At 35.3% G+C, this 16,115-nt stretch overlaps 2 protein-coding genes across 2 annotated transcripts; one reads left to right on the plus strand and one right to left on the minus strand.

Annotated features, from left to right (window-relative positions):
* Positions 1-569: 569 nt before the first annotated feature.
* LOC125859027 (uncharacterized) lies at positions 570-1,094 on the minus strand. The gene is made up of 2 exons (XM_049538779.1): positions 992-1,094; positions 570-905 (listed from the first exon to the last, which is right to left on the minus strand). Exon 2 carries the CDS (start codon positions 897-899, stop codon positions 570-572), a length of 330 nt encoding a protein of 109 aa, XP_049394736.1. The 5' UTR covers positions 900-905; positions 992-1,094.
* Positions 1,095-8,276: 7,182 nt separating this feature from the next.
* Positions 8,277-12,295, plus strand: LOC125859028 (uncharacterized). Its single transcript, XM_049538780.1, has 4 exons — positions 8,277-9,567; positions 9,955-11,224; positions 11,298-11,385; positions 11,474-12,295. The coding sequence occupies exons 1-4, from the start codon at positions 8,280-8,282 to the stop codon at positions 12,293-12,295; spliced, it is 3,468 nt and encodes a 1,155-aa protein (XP_049394737.1). The 5' UTR covers positions 8,277-8,279.
* Positions 12,296-16,115: the final 3,820 nt, after the last annotated feature.

Genomic DNA, 16,115 nt, shown 5'->3' on the forward strand with positions numbered 1-16,115 from the left:
ATAGTACTAGAATGAAGAACAAATAGAAAATGAGATCGAAATGATATTCACTACATACTCCTCGAAGAAAAACTAATATTATGTAACGTTTATCCAACTTTAAAGTATAACTAAGATATGCTAAACATTAACAAAACAAGGATAAAAATATAGAGGCAGCTTCAAGAGATATCATTGCAAAAGCACTTCTTTCGCACCTAATCTTGATTTCCACCTTCCACAACCTGTGTAAAATAGAGAAAGAAAATCTAAGATGTTATTTCATACTTGATGATATCATGATACGGACAAACTATAAAGTTATGAGGTTATTAAATGTACCTTAATGGATAACTTGATAAGAATCAGTGATCATCACTAAATCATGAAAAGGAAACAAAGTTAGGTGCTAAAAATCTATAAATAAGACTCATTTCATGGATAAAGCATCTGCTACCAGTCTTTTCACATATTTTAATGAAGTTAAAGGTGTATTCCAGTTCGACAAAAGGAAAATGCCAAGAATAAGACTAAGATACGACAAAACTAAATTCTAACCTTGATCGGGATAAGCTCATGAAATGTTGCAGCTATTTCATAATATCATCTTGACGTGCCGATAGAGTATCTAATTGTGAAGTTAATGTTTCTATCTGAGACTGCTGATTTTCTACAACAACTTCAGCTGCATCCAATCGTTTCTGCAGACCAAGTTGGACAGTAGCAGCTTCCTCCTTCGTCTTTCTAAGGGAGTCTTCTAACTTTGTTGTTCTCCTTTGTGTTGCTCGATTAGTATTAGGTTTTGGACCATAACCGAGACCTTTTATGTAGCCCGACTTTTTGCCGAGTATAGCATCCACAATTTCATCAATAGTCATGGAAGACTCTCCCGAAGTATATAGAGCTTTCAAATCAATCATGTTGTTCTACAAAACATATAATTCAAATTATTTAAACTTATTATAATAACAAATAAATCATTTTGAATACGACTAGAAAATTTGCTTCTCACATAGTTAGTCTCAGCTTCTTCAGATGCCCAGCCTTTTTCATTTGAGTAATGTGTATTTTTGTAGAACTCAATTCTATCAGGTTCGACCCCTTCAGATGTTGTGTCACCCTACAAAATAAATTTAAAAACTTATTGTAGTAAGCATGGGCGTACAGACAACAATGAGAGATGTTCATGAATGAGCATGCATCAGGGGAGGAGCATGAGCATGAGCATGCTGAGATGGTCGATGCAATTGAGGATGCAGAACATCATGAAGTTGCTAAAGAAAGACTTAAGAGGAAGGAATTCGAAATTTATATTGGTGGCTTGGACAAGGATGCTGTTGAGGATGACCTCAGGAAAATTTTCAGTCAAGTTGGTGAGGTAACGGAAGTGAAACTCTTGATGAATCCTCAGACAAAGAAGAATAAAGGATTTGCATTCCTGCGTTTTAATTTGCAACAGTGGAACAAGCTAAACGAGCTTGTATTGAGCTGAAAAATCCAGTGGTACTCTCTTGATTCTGTAGCTATCAGAGATGTTCATTACTTGATAAAGTTTGTGTCCTAACATACCAACTTCCAGGTGAATGGCAAGAAATGTGGTGTTTCCCCAGTCAAGACAGTGAAACCTTATTCTTGGGCAACATATGCAAATCTTGGACAAAAGAAGCTGTAAGTAGACACAAGCAAATTCATATGGTCATGAAACATCGACTTCTTAAGCTGGAAGAGCTGCTTAACTGCTTTCTGATATATGTTTACTTTTACTCCAATTAAAAGAGAAGTTGAGAAATAATGAAGGAAGGTGGAAAGCTTAATAGAGAGCAACAACTGAAATTAGCAGCTCCAGTTACAAGGAAGGAAGTGGAATCTGCTCTGCAGGGGATAAGTGATCTTAAAGCACCGGGGAAGGATGGGCTTAATGCTGTTTTTTTTCAAGAAAGCTTGGCCAGTGGTGGGGGAGGAGATAGTTAAAGCTGTTCTAGGATTCTTTAATACAAGGGAAATGTACAAGGCAAGCAATTGTACAAATGTAACCCTCATTCCTAATGTGCAGAATCCAACCAAAATCAGTGAGTACAGACCTATATCATGCTGCTCAACATTATATAAAATCATAGCTAAAGTCATTACTACAAGGCTAAAACCTGTTATGGACAGGATGCTGAGTAGGATCACAAGTTGGACAACAAAGTTCTTATTATATGCAGGTAGAGCTCAACTCATCAAGAGTGTTTTGTATGTATTTCAAATGTTTTGGGCTCAGATTTTTGCTCTTCCAAAGAAAGTTATTCAAGCAGTGGAGAATATGTGCAGAAGATTCTTATGGACAGGGACATCCAGGAAAGCATTAGTTGCATGGGACAAATTGTGTTGGCCAAAAGCAAGTGGTGGAATGAATTTTCTTGATATACATACATGGAACAAAGCAGCAATAGGTAAGTTGTTGTGGAACTTATGCCAGAAAAAAGACAAGTTATGGGTTGTCTGGATACATAGTTACTATGGGAAAACAGGTGTTTGGAACATACAGGCTCAACAAACTTCTTGGGTGGTACACAGGATTCTGAAGGCGGCAAAACATTTACAAGAGGCAGGGTTCACTGAGGAAGACATAAGAAACATGACACATTACGACATTAGTAATATCTATTGGCAGATGAGAGGTACAAATGAGAAGGTAGAGTAGAGATCACTAGTTTGGACAAACTTTGGAGCTCCTAAATGGTTATTCATCATGTATCTGGCAGTGAATGGAAGACTTGTAACAAAAGACAGATTGGCAAAATGGGGAGTTCTGCAAGTGCTAACTTGTACCTTATGTCAACTAGTGGATGAAGATCATGACCATATTTTCTTTCAATGTGAATATGCAGCAGAGGTGTGCAGGGGTATACTACAGTGGCAAGGCATAACAAAAAGTGCAGTGAACTGGATTAATGAGATACAATGAGCAGTAAAATACATGAAAGGAAAAAGCAGTAGGACACTTGTGTATAGAATGGCAATGGCCAGCACCATTTATCATATATGGTTAGAGCGTAATGCCAAAATATTTCAACAAAAGCAGCAGGCAACAGGTTTCTTGATCAGACAGATAATTCAAGACATTCATGGGAGAGGTATAAGGTATCCTAGCATAGCTACTAGATTATGCAATTTGAATAATTATCCATAGACATAGCTAGCAGATGAAATGTTGGTTTAGCAAGGATGGAGCTTATGTCCATACCGGCTAATTTTGCTTTGTAACGTTTACTTGGTAAATAAAATGTTTACTTACCAAAAAAAAGAGAAGTTGAAGCATTAGTAAAAAAAATATTGTTTAACTTACCATTTCAGCACGAGCAGCTACAAATGCTTTTGACCCCATAAAATGGCTATATTTAAGTTTAGATCGATTGACCTTGTTTACTTGACATCGTTTCTACCATGAAAATAGAAATATAAGTAGATCAAATTACACTTAAACAAATAAAGTATATATATATATATTTGAATATTGATCACCTTATGCTCTGGATTCGACCACATATCACAAAGCCTATTCCAATTTTTCGGGGTTAGTTCTGGCACTTCAATTTTACGAGCAACTTCTTCGGAGAGTGCACTTTCAAACATCTTTTTCAATTTATAGCGCCACTGCCGACTTCTATTTTTGAGAATATCCTCACAACTATCTTTGACGTAATGCTCGTCTAAGTTAATTTCAAACTTCTCCTAAAAAGAGGTTTTAAACAAAACACACATAAAAATCAAAATCCCTATAACATATAAGAAGATGAAACACTTATTACAATTTAAGAAAAATAACAAAAATAGAAATCTTACATGACATCTAATAAGCGCAACATCTTTTTCCTCTACAGTGAGTTCCTTCCACTTATTTGGAAGCGCAAGAAAATTTCGTGCAATTATCCCCAATTCATTTGAGAGTTTTGCTGATTGAACTGCCTTAATAGGTCTCCCTTTTCCAGCTGGGATCTCTATCACCATCTTTTTCCCCAAAGCCCTCTTCATTTTTTCAAGACCTTTTCCCCTTGTTTTTCCTCGACCCCTCTTAAATCTTGCTGTATCATCTGATTAAGAAAAGGTTAGTTTGAAATAATATCTTAATTGTAATATACTTGTGTATACATTTTAGTATTTCCAGATTCAATTAAGAATATTATGATTAAAGTTTTACATAACTAAAAGCTTTAGTTGTTTAAGTTTTGGCTTCAAACCTGAAAAGTAACTAATAGCTATGTGTGGATTTATACAAGAATTCGTATTACCTGTTGCAGTAGCACGAGTACATTTATTTGACTCATCGGCAGATTGAGCAGATGAAACAGTTTGTCCAGTAAGTGTTTTTTGCTTATAGACACGTCCTCCTGGAGCCATGACGTTTCTTATATCCCTGTAAAAGATCATGGCATATGCACAACAAATGATAATTATGAACATTTTATGTTTTGATATGTCTCTCTATTATACAGGTCTGGAGATTTTACATTCAACTGGGATTTACAGGCAGTTGTGAGAAGTGTTTGCAACATGAAGATATGAGAAATTTCTACAACATTAATAATAACACTGTTCTGGTCAATCACAGTTTTTATGAGGATCCTACTCATGGTAATTCTTATAATAACACAAATTACCAACTCTCATTCCAGACAAAGTGATTGTGTCGGTGAGTTTAGTGTCTCCTTCACTGGAAAAAACAAACACTATTTTGGATTAGATGATGTTTTGAGTCTTTCCAATAATGCAAATTCGACACAACGTTCAAGTATTGAGGCTGGCAAGGCGCTTTGTTACGACGAGAAGATAATGGAAATATATGAGATATTGGCTGAGAAATTCATGAGGCAGATCAATGGAGATGGAGAGAACTGATAGTTCAACTTTTCTCAAGAGCTACTCTATATGTAATGACTTTGAAGATTGTCCAAAGAGTTCTTTGTAAAATTAAAATCTTATACTCTACAAAAGAATAACTACATTGAATCAAGTTTATTGCAGACCTCTAAAATCTGAAATAAAAAAACTAAGAAGTGATCATGTAGAACTAAACTAGTGATTGCTTAGATGCACAAAGAAACGCGAGCAACATAGAATTTAACAACTAATCGACATAACAAAATACAAAATCTTAAAGCACATCAACTGATTTCATTGAGCTTAAATCATTATAAAGAAATATAGTGATGAAAAATCAAAGGGAAGAACTAATGTTCTTCGACTATTTTCAGGCTTAAAACAGACCATTCCCTCTAAACTAAGACTCACAGCAAAACCAAGTAATCGATAATAGAATAGCCATAAGAAAACTAAATCGACACTAATTTTATTTGAAATCAAATAAACATATATATATATATAACATGGCATACATAACTAATGTTACGTACTCTGTTCATTCTTATGGGAAAAGATGGTAAGGGAAAGATAAAGATCACCATTAGGTGCTCATCCTCTATCCGGAACTCTATGGGAGTTTCTTCCTTTTCAAACACGACTTTAAAACAACTAACACAATAGTTAAATCATGGTAAAAACTTAATTGGAAAATAGTTTGAAACAGCTAACACGATTCAATGAACTATATAATGTGTGTTTGTAATTTGCTTCTATGGTTTTGAAGAAACAATGAACTGCACTACATTGATCCTATTTTCAATCAATACAAAGTTGCAGAGCATAATTTCATGTATGTCTAGTAGCTCTTTTGTGACAAGTTTAAGCGATTCACACAAATAATTTACTTTGAATTTCAGTTTTCTTGTTCTCTGTTTTTTCAGAGGAATTATTCATACCTGCAGGTACGTTTCTTCAAGGTCGCGCGGAAATCTAACTTCAGTCATGAGTTAGCTTTTCATTTGTCACATATGTATATATATACATTCTTCTAAAATAAATTTTGGAGCCAAAAATTTCAGAAATTAAGCGCCAAAACGCATTTGTTTTTTGCATTTTTTACCCCAAAGATCGATGGTTCTGTTTTGGCGGAATCAAAAAAGAAATTTTAAGAGTTGGGGCGGTAATCCCAAAAACTTGGGAAGTGGAAAGGTTGAGAAGTGGTAGGAGTACTGTTACGCTCTGTTTTCTGCTGAAGGAAATTAAGCTATATATCCTAAAAGCTTATTTGAAATATATATATAAAAAGAGGAGAAAAAAGAAAAGAAAAAAATAAATTCTCACACCTACTTATGTTTAAAGATAAATTTAGAAGCAATTACAAGGTTGTAAATCTGTACGCTATAAGATGTAAAATAATTTAATAGTTGAAATATGTGGAAGTCCAGTGCGTGATCATCCCGTCATTATTGGCCTGATTGGAATATCTTAAAATATATTCCAATTAGTACGATATTTGACATTCCACATGTTTTTTTTTAAAAAATAATAAATATTAACATTTTAAAAATAAATTTAACTATCTTGCCATTATAATAAAAACAATTCTTTACAAAGAATTACTTTATAGAAATTTAAAATAACATATTGTAATTTACACGCCACAAGGCATTGATCCAAATTAAAATCCTATATCAATATCATACCAAATTAAAATGGTATGGTACAATGTTCATCTGTTCTTTGATGTTAGTATTGTGGGATAAGGCACAAGTACCCCTACACTATATGACCGAAATCTCAGAGACACACCTTAACTATACTAAGGTCCTATTACCCCCCTCGAACCCATTTTTTTGAAATTTTGTACGCCTTTTTAGCCTATGTGGCCTCCAATCACCACCCACGTGCCTCTACTAAGTGGAGTCAGGGAGTGTTCCACGTAATACAAAAGGTGTACAAAATTATTTAAAAAATTATTTTGTGAGAGGAGCTATTTTCACACGATTTGGATGCAAGGCGCCATTCTGGGCATGAATAGCTGAAGTCGGGTCAAGTTTTGAAAAAGGGAATTTTGTCCAATGATATATATACTCCCTAAGATAAATGTCAATATTTGGAGTGTTACGCTAACTTTTTATGGTAGAAACACACGAGGAGTGACATTATGCAAGCACCAAACAAAATACTCATTTAGCGATTAAGACTTTTGAACCAACTAAAATTAACTAGCTAAATCATAATACATGTATTTTTGGCACAAGCTATACTTCAAATTCCTCGTATTCAACTACAAAGAAGTATATTTATGACAAGAATGAGATCAAACCACGACCACTTGACAATCTTACTCAACAATTACTAAATATTTGGAAGAAAACTTATGCTTACAACTCCACTAATTACATGATTTATTCTTACAATAGACATAACTCTTTCACAGAGACAATAATAGAAATAAACGTAAAGGGACGAAGATCATCTGTTTCACGGCAGTGAACGGGGTGCAGGAGTTGGTTCTTTAAATCGATGGATTCTGAGCTCGAACTCGACTCGGACAGAAAAAAAATAACAGATCAGGCAAAAATATAATTTTCTTTATATATAAAAAATATTTAATCAAGTGAATAAAGTTGATAAGAAATAAAATTTAGGGGAACAAAAAGAAAAGTCATTAGATGAGTCAAATATATAAATGATTCATTACTTTTTATTGATAAATGAGCTAAAATTGATTAGTTTTTTACACTCTGATTTCAAAACAACCCAACATCTACTCTTATTATTTCTCATCCAAAACAAAAGATACCCATCTTTCCCATCTGTTTAGCTCTCACGATTCTCCTATGCAATAGTTGTGGGACTTGTGGCCGATCTTTTGGGTCATACCTCCACCTCGCTAGTATATATTCAGGTAAGGTTCTATGTTTCTTCTCTCTCTTGTTTGTTATCAGAACCATCCCATATCCCCTTCAGGCTTCAAGCCCATATTTGTGCAAAGTTACGTGAATTATGTGCTTTATTAGTGGCACAGTTTATGAGTCCCTATGAATAGGGATTATTGTGAATGCTATTCTAAAATATAAACTAAAGTTCTAAACTTTTCAGAAGGGTTGAACACCCGTTCATTGTTGCCAAAACAAAGCTTACATTAGGATGCCTGCAATATGTTCGACAGATTGTCTGAGAGATGATTTTGTTCACTAATGAAGTCTGATTTACCGAGTGATTTTAGGAGTTGATTGGGAGTGAGTTTTAGGTAGTCAAGTAGGTTTTATACTACTTAGTCATATAGCTCAAGCATCGGCAGTTGCTAGGCTTAACAACAGTTTGATTGTTGTGGCATCTATTGTGTTTTCGGAAGACCTACGAAGAGCTTAAAATTAATATTACCTTGTGAAGTCAGTTTTTTTTATAGTATTTAATTATTATTTGGTTATATGTTTGTGCAGTTTATCATGGATAAAGGATGGATGCATGAACCAAAGTTCTCTAAAAGATATGTAGAGGGTGTCCAATCTTTTATGAAACTTATCCGAACTCACTTTGATCGAAATACTAAAATTCGATGTCCCTGCCAAGATTGTTTAAATATAAATTTTCAAACACAAGATGTAGTATATGATGACTTGTTGTTGAAAGGAATTATGAAAGATTACGTGCAATGGATATACCATGGGGAACAATCACAAATGAGAGATAATGATGAAGCAATTGATAATGAAGATGAAAATGAGGAATGGATAAATGAAGAAAATGCCAGCCATAATGAAATACATGACATGTTAGAAGAAATCAGTGGAAAATCACAAGCCAATCAGGAGACAACATCCAGTAACAATGGATGTGATAATTTGAGCGAGAGCAAAGCAAAGAAGTTTGAAAAATTGTTGAAAGAAGCTGAATGTGAGTTGTACCCGGGATGCAAAAAATTCTCAAAGCTTTCATTTGTTGTGAAATTGCTCCACTTGAAAGTGTACAATCAGTGGAGCAACAAGTCATTTAATATGTTGTTAGAGTTGCTACGAGATGCATTGCCTAATGGCGAGACACTTCCTAAGTCGCATTATGATGCTAAAAACATGCTACAAGGTTTGGGATTAGGATACATTTCGATTCATGCTTGTAAATATGATTGTGTGCTTTATTGGGGTGAATTTAAAGATAGACAAGAATGTCCACAATGTGGTACTTCAAGGTGGAAAATTATAAAGGGAAAGGGTAAAAAGATTCCTCATAAAGTCTTACGATATTTTCCCTTAAAGCCGAGACTTCAAAGATTATATATGTCAAAAAAAACAAGCATTGACATGAGGTGGCATAAAGAAACATATCTTGATGAGACGAATGTGTTAAGACATCCAGTTGATTCTGAAGCTTGGAAAGAGTTTGATAAGAATCATACGTGGTTTGCACAAGAACCACGTAATATTAGACTTGGCCTCGCAACTGATGGTTTCAACCCATTTGGGAATATGAGCACAAACTATAGCATGTGGCCTGTAATTTTATTTCCTTATAATCTTCCTCCATGGAAATGCTTTACTGATCCATTTATGATGATGTCACTACTTATTCCTGGTCCTCAAGCACCTGGAAAGGATATTGATGTTTACTTGAGGCCTTTGGTTGATGAATTGAAAGAGTTATGGAGTGATGGTGTAGAGACATTTGATGCTTCCACAGGGGAGTGCTTCAAGATGCATGCTGCTGTTTTATGGACCATAAATGACTTTCCAGCTTATGGTAAGTGTTTATATTTCTTATTGTTCAATATATCTAAATCATCTCCAGCCTAAAACTTCTTCATATCAAGCTGTAACGGCTCTCCTGATTTATCACATTTCATAGAAATGTAAGGAGTAATGATAGGATAACTCTTCAGTTTTTTTATCAACCCAAATAAGTAAGCCTCACCTCAACTAATTTAAGTAGTTAGGTTGACAAACTTTGATTGTTTCCTATTTATTTATTAGCATTTGGACATATTTTTGTTCCCATTATTTATATGTTTCTAATCTACGATACTCTTCTTGTTTAAGAAGAGCTACAAACATAAATTTAATAACAGGGGAACACATAACTGGAACACATAACTGTAATAGCTAACATATATTATTTCTTTTGTATTAGCTAATTTATCTGGATGGAGTACTAAAGGATACATGGCATGCCCTACTTGCAATAAGGATGCACTGTCACAAAAGGTAAGAAGTAAAATTTGTTACATGGGTCACCGTCGGTATCTTAAACCTAGCCACGCATGGAGAAGAAGCATGAAGTTTGATGGGAAGGTAGAAAAAAGATTGAAACCAAAAGAGCTCTCAGGAGATGATGTCTTACAACAATTGGATCTCCTCAGTACTTATAGACCAGGAAAACACTCAAATAATAAGAAAAAAAAGCGTCTTCCTATAGAGTTGAATTGGGTGAGGAAAAGTATTTTCTTTGAGTTACCATACTGGAAGAGCTTGAAGTTGCGGCATAATTTAGATGTCATGCACATAGAAAAGAACATTTGTGAGAGTATTTTGGGGACATTACTAAATATTGACAGGAAAACTAAAGACACAGAGAAAGCAAGAGAAGATCTTAAGGATATGAACATAAGAAAGGAACTATGGTTGCAACATGATGATTCTAGTTATACAATGCCATCTGCTTGTTATAACATGTCAGAAAAAGAGAAAAGAGAATTTGGGGAATTTTTGAAATGTGTTAAATTTCCTGATGGTTATGCTTCAAATATCTCAAGGTGTGTAAGTGCAGATGGTGTTAAGTTAGCTAAACTCAAAAGTCATGATTATCATGTTTTGCTACAACGATTGCTACCTATAGCTATTCGTGGATTTGGAAATAAAGATGTCTCTTTAGCATTGATTGAGTTAGGTCATTTCTTTCAACGGTTGTGTTGTAAGACATTGAAACGAGATGACCTAGAACAACTTGAAAGGGATATAGTTATTATATTATGCAAGCTTGAGATGATCTTTCCACCTGCTTTTTTTGATATTATGGTACATTTGGCTGTACATTTACCACGAGAAGCTATGTATGGGGGACCAGTACAGTATCGTTGGATGTACAAAATTGAGAGATTTTTGTGTAAGCTTAAGCGTTATGTGCGAAACAAGGCGCGACCAGAAGGTTCTATTGCAGAAGGTTATATTATTGATGAATGTTTGACATTTTGCTCTATGTATCTTACTAACATTGAGACTAGATTTAATCGTGAAGATCGAAATGTTGATGGATCTAGCAACAAAGAGGAACATGTTCTGGACATATTTTCTGAAAGTGTTAGACCATTTAAAGGAGAATATGATGCAATACCGAAGAAAGATCTTGATATGGCTCAGTGGTATGTGTTAAATAATTGTGAAGAAGCAGAGCCTTTTCTACAGTAAGTTTTCCTATTTATCTATATTGGTTTTCTGTTATTTTAAATTACTCATAAATTCATTTTTCCTATGTAGGGAACACAAAAATGAGTTGTTAAACCAAGATGTTGTGAATATAGAAGAGAAACATAGAGAACATTTTTCTTTATGGTTCAAAGGGAAAGTAAGTGATTTTTAAAATGACAATTGTGTTGTGTTTAAGTTTAACTTTTTCTTCTTTACTAATTGAATGTAATAATTTTTCATCGTAGATTATGCATTTGTGTAATAAGGAGAATTCAATGTCTATCAAGAAGTTATATCCTTTGGCAATGGGCCCTGATGTTCGAGGAAGGAGATATCCTGGTTGTATTGTTAATGGTGTTAGGTACCATATTCAAAGTCGTGATGAATTACGTAAAAGTCAAAATAGTGGCATAGTTGTTGAAGGCTATCATGAAAATGAAGTGATTGACTTTTATGGTATTATAGTTGACATTATTGAGTTAGAGTATATAGAAGGCAATCGAGTTGTTCTATTTAAATGCAAGTGGTTTGATCTTCGTAAAAAAACTGGGATGCAGAAAGATAAAAATTTTACCAGTATAAATGTAAATAGATTTTGGTATGAACATGATTCTTTTGTACTAGCTACTCAAGCAAATCAAGTATTTTATATTTGTGATCCGAAATTAGGAAAAAATTGGCGAATTGTGCAAAAATTTCAAGATAGACATATATATGATGTGCTAGAGATGCAAAATTCAAAGGTGGAAAGTGATGAATTACACAGTACTGATGAAGTGTATCAAGATGTGTCAATGGAAAGTAACATGATAGATGTTTCTATTGAGGATATGTCGATCCAATTACATAGAGATGATGTTGATTCAATTACCTTGGATTCAAGTGCATTTGAATTGAAGGTTCAAACAGAACATGAAGTTGGTTACAATACTGAAGATTCTGACCTAGAGGACGACACTATAGATGAGTACATAAGTGATCTTGATAGAACTGAAGGCACTAAAAGTATTGATAAAGATGAAGATGGTGACACAGATGATGAAGATGACATTGATTTTGTGATGTAACTTCATAACTGTAGGGGGTTACCTTTCATTGACTACGACTAGTGCGTCTCTCCTTCTTCTTCCAGGTATGTATTCTATTATTCTTGTTCCTCATCATCTCCTTCTTCTTCTTCTTCCTCGCTAGAGTCTGGCTAAAAAAATAATTTCAAACTATTGCTCGCACTCGTTTGACTGTTTCCTCTGTTTCATTAGACTTCTATTGGAGTTTTCTTTAATCTGCTCCTCCACCTTGTGCTTCTACTTCATCATATATCCCCAGGCTAGAGACTGCCCTGTATGAAGTTTCTTGGCAACTGGATTTGCCTTTTGGCAATATTTAGCTTTAAGAAAATTCCCCCACAGAGAAGATTTAGACCTAAAAACCCACCACTGTTTGAATTGAAGAGCAGTACAAATATCAGTGAGTCTTCTAAGTTCAACACCCCCCTCTTCACAAGGTAAGCTCATAGTTTCCAAAGAGGCCCAATGGTATTTTCTTTTGTCATTATCCCTTCCCCAGAAGAAATCAGCTATAACTGATTCAATATACTTGATGGTGGTGTTAGGAGGGGATACTGCAGCCATTGTGTGGATGGGAATGGATTGCAATACATTCTTGACTAGAGTGATCTTCCCTCCAAAGCTAAGAAACCTTGAATGCCATCCACTAATCTTCTTAGTCACCTTGTCAACCAAATGGGAATAATAAATAATCCTCTGCCTTCCAATGTATAATGGACAACCTAAGTAAGAGATAGGACTGTCCTTCTGAGAGAATCCAGTAACCTCCTGAATGGTGCTGATGATATTGTTGGGAGCGTTGCTAAGTACCAAGAAGTGGCTTTTCTCCTTATTGATGAGCTGGTCAGATGTGCTTTCATAATCCCCCAATATTTTCATAATAAGCTGCATCGACTCCTTATTCCTTGAGGTGAATATGATCACATCATCTGCAAAACTCAGATGGTTGATTTGAGGACCTTTAGGCTCCATCTTAAAGCCTTTGTATCTCTGACTCTGATGAAGTCTGTTAAGCATTCTTGAAAGCACCTCTGCACCTAAAATAAAGCATTCTTGTTCTTTCTTTCATCTTCTAATTCTCTTCTTCTTTTATGGTCCTCGTCCCTTTGTTTAATGCTGCACTCATAATCCATATGTCCCTGGTGCATGCAGTGGAAGCAGTAGGGTGGTACATCCTCATACTTAATAGTTTGCCATCTTCCATCAGTAATGTCCTCTCCTATGTAACCCATCCAAACATGAGGAGGTCTCTTTTTTGTAAGATCAATTTGGACTTTCACCTTAGCTTTACTTCCCCTAGTTTTTTGGATGTAAGCTGAGTCCAGGTACAACACCTTTCCAACAGGTAAAAGCAGACCAGACACATAGTCTTTGTTATAGCAATGCCATGGTAAGTCAGGTAAGGTTACCCACACAGGGACAATTGGAGTCTCAACTTCAGGCTCAAAGGATGGTGTCCAGTCTTGGATTCGCATCAGCTGGCCTGCTATGTTCATCCTTTGCTTGGTCCAGACTGTGTTATAGTCTAGATTATTATCTAAGTCTATATAAACATGCCTTGCATTGTAATGAGCAATCTTGACCCCCCCGATAACTGAGTCTGTAGAATGAAACTTTTTCTAATGAGTTCCACCTTAGGCATAGTGTGAGTGAATTTCCCAATCAAAGTGTATTTGCATACTTTAGCAAGAAGCCCCAATACTTCTTTTTTTACAAATAGCACTGCAGGTAGACCCTGTTTGGTAGTGACCTCAGGAGTGGTAAGCTTGACAGAGTTATCAATTATGGATTGGTTATGCCTAAGTCTCGCAGCATAGGTTTGGACAATAGTATACGGGGCAGGTTCAGGGATGTGCTCCTTCTTGTTAGCACTGGTAACAGGCTGGTCATGTTTCTCATTAGGTTGGCTAGGCTTAGGGACAATTCTATTTCTTTGGCTAGAAATTTGATGGTCAAAATTACTAGAGACTTTAGGATAGCCATTACTTGATTGAGTTTGATCAACATTGGTCCTACTAGGTAGGTGTTGCTGCTTCTCTTTAGCTTGCCAAACTTGAGTATTGTGCTGCAAATGCTGATTATTGAACCTGAGGGATTGACCATTGGTCTGGACCTGTTCCTGCTCTTTATGCACAATGTTATGCTCATTTGAATGATCATGCAAATGAGCTTTCCCTTTATCCTTATCAGTAAGATTAACAGGGGTAGTTTTAGAAATCATACATGACTACTCCTTGGTTGGTGCTTGCTGACTTTCTAACACTTTGGTTGTTGCATTTCCATAGACACCCTGCATATTACATTAATGGCTTCCTCCATCAGGCTAGGGTCATTAACTTGTCTAGGTAGTGTGTTTTGATGTGCATCCTGAACCTGCTGCATCTCCTCCATAGTTTGATTGTGATCATGTTCCCTTGCATTAACCTGAAAAGAGAAACTAGTAAAAGCTTCAATTGCATTGTTCACACTGTGAACTGGTGCAACCACTATTCTTCCCATCAAGCCTCCATCCCTATCCTCAATATGCATTTTTGCAGAAGTGTCCCATTTATCATCATTCGAATTGCTGGGTTGTTGCTCTACATCTCTTTGTTGCACATTCCTGTTAATATTCTCCAGACACTCCTCATCTCTTTGTTTTTCATTATCATGGTTCGCTGGAGCTCCGGTAAGATTTGAAGTTCGTCTCCAAATCTTAAAGTTCTCCTCACAGTTATGCGCAATCTCGCTAAGACTATATTTTGCTATTGTTTCAGTTTCTTTTCTTTTTGGTGTAGTTTTTGCGCGAATTTGGTGCTGTTTGGTGCAATTTTTGTGTTGTTTTAGTGCGAATATGGTGCTGCTCTTTTGGTGCAATTTTGGAGTCTATTTTTGGAGCTTTTCTCGTGCAGTTTTGGAGCTATTTTGCTGTTGTTACAGTGATTTTCTGTTGCTGTTTTTGGTGCAGTTCTAGTGCTTTCTGCTGGTGGTGTTGATGCAAGTTTAATGCTGATTTAGAGGCTATTGTGATGCTGTTGTTTTTGTGTAATTCAAATGTTGTTTTGATACTTTTCTGGTGTAATTTTGGATCTTTTCTGCTGCTATGTTGGTGCAACCATAGTGTTGTATTAGTGTGAATTTCGTCCAGCTATTTTGGTTCATTGTCAGTACTATTTAGGTGCAATTCTAATGTTATTTTGATGAACTTTTGGAGCTATTTTGATGCATTGTTGGTGCTCTGCTGCGGTTTTGGTGAAGGTTTACTAAAATTTTTGTGTTGTTCGTTCTAGTGCAAATCTGATGTCTACATGTCATGTCTCGAGAATGGTGTAGTCACTACAATAATTGACGATTTCTTCTATGTTAGAGGTTATAGAAGACCTGGAAAACATATTTGCTTAAGTAGTAGAGGCTTTTCATTCATATTATTTTTTGTTAATATTATTTACCCAGAAAATATTTTTGTTCCTTATTTATTAGAGCTGTTAATCTATTTTAAATATTCATTATGAGATGTCTTTAATAACATGCATCTCTTTTGTCAAGTGGCTGACATTGATTTTATTTTTGTCAAAAAATTGTTATACATGTCTGCAATGAACACAAACAATGTCAGTTTATGTGTGTCGTGAATATACACTATCTTACTAGTATTACTTTTATTCATGGGTTGATGTTTCAACTTGGAACTTCAAGGGAATTTCGATCCCTCTAAATCACTAAGTCAACTTCTAAATTTAAAAGAATATTATCAATATATTGTGTAATTTTTTATCAAGTGGTCTTGGAGATTGGTGAACTCTCTCACTACCCTATAGATCCGCACTCAAGCGTAGCCAAA

The sequence above is a fragment of the Solanum stenotomum genome, chromosome 3 (assembly GCF_019186545.1).
Source record: "Solanum stenotomum isolate F172 chromosome 3, ASM1918654v1, whole genome shotgun sequence".
NCBI lineage: Eukaryota > Viridiplantae > Streptophyta > Magnoliopsida > Solanales > Solanaceae > Solanum > Solanum stenotomum.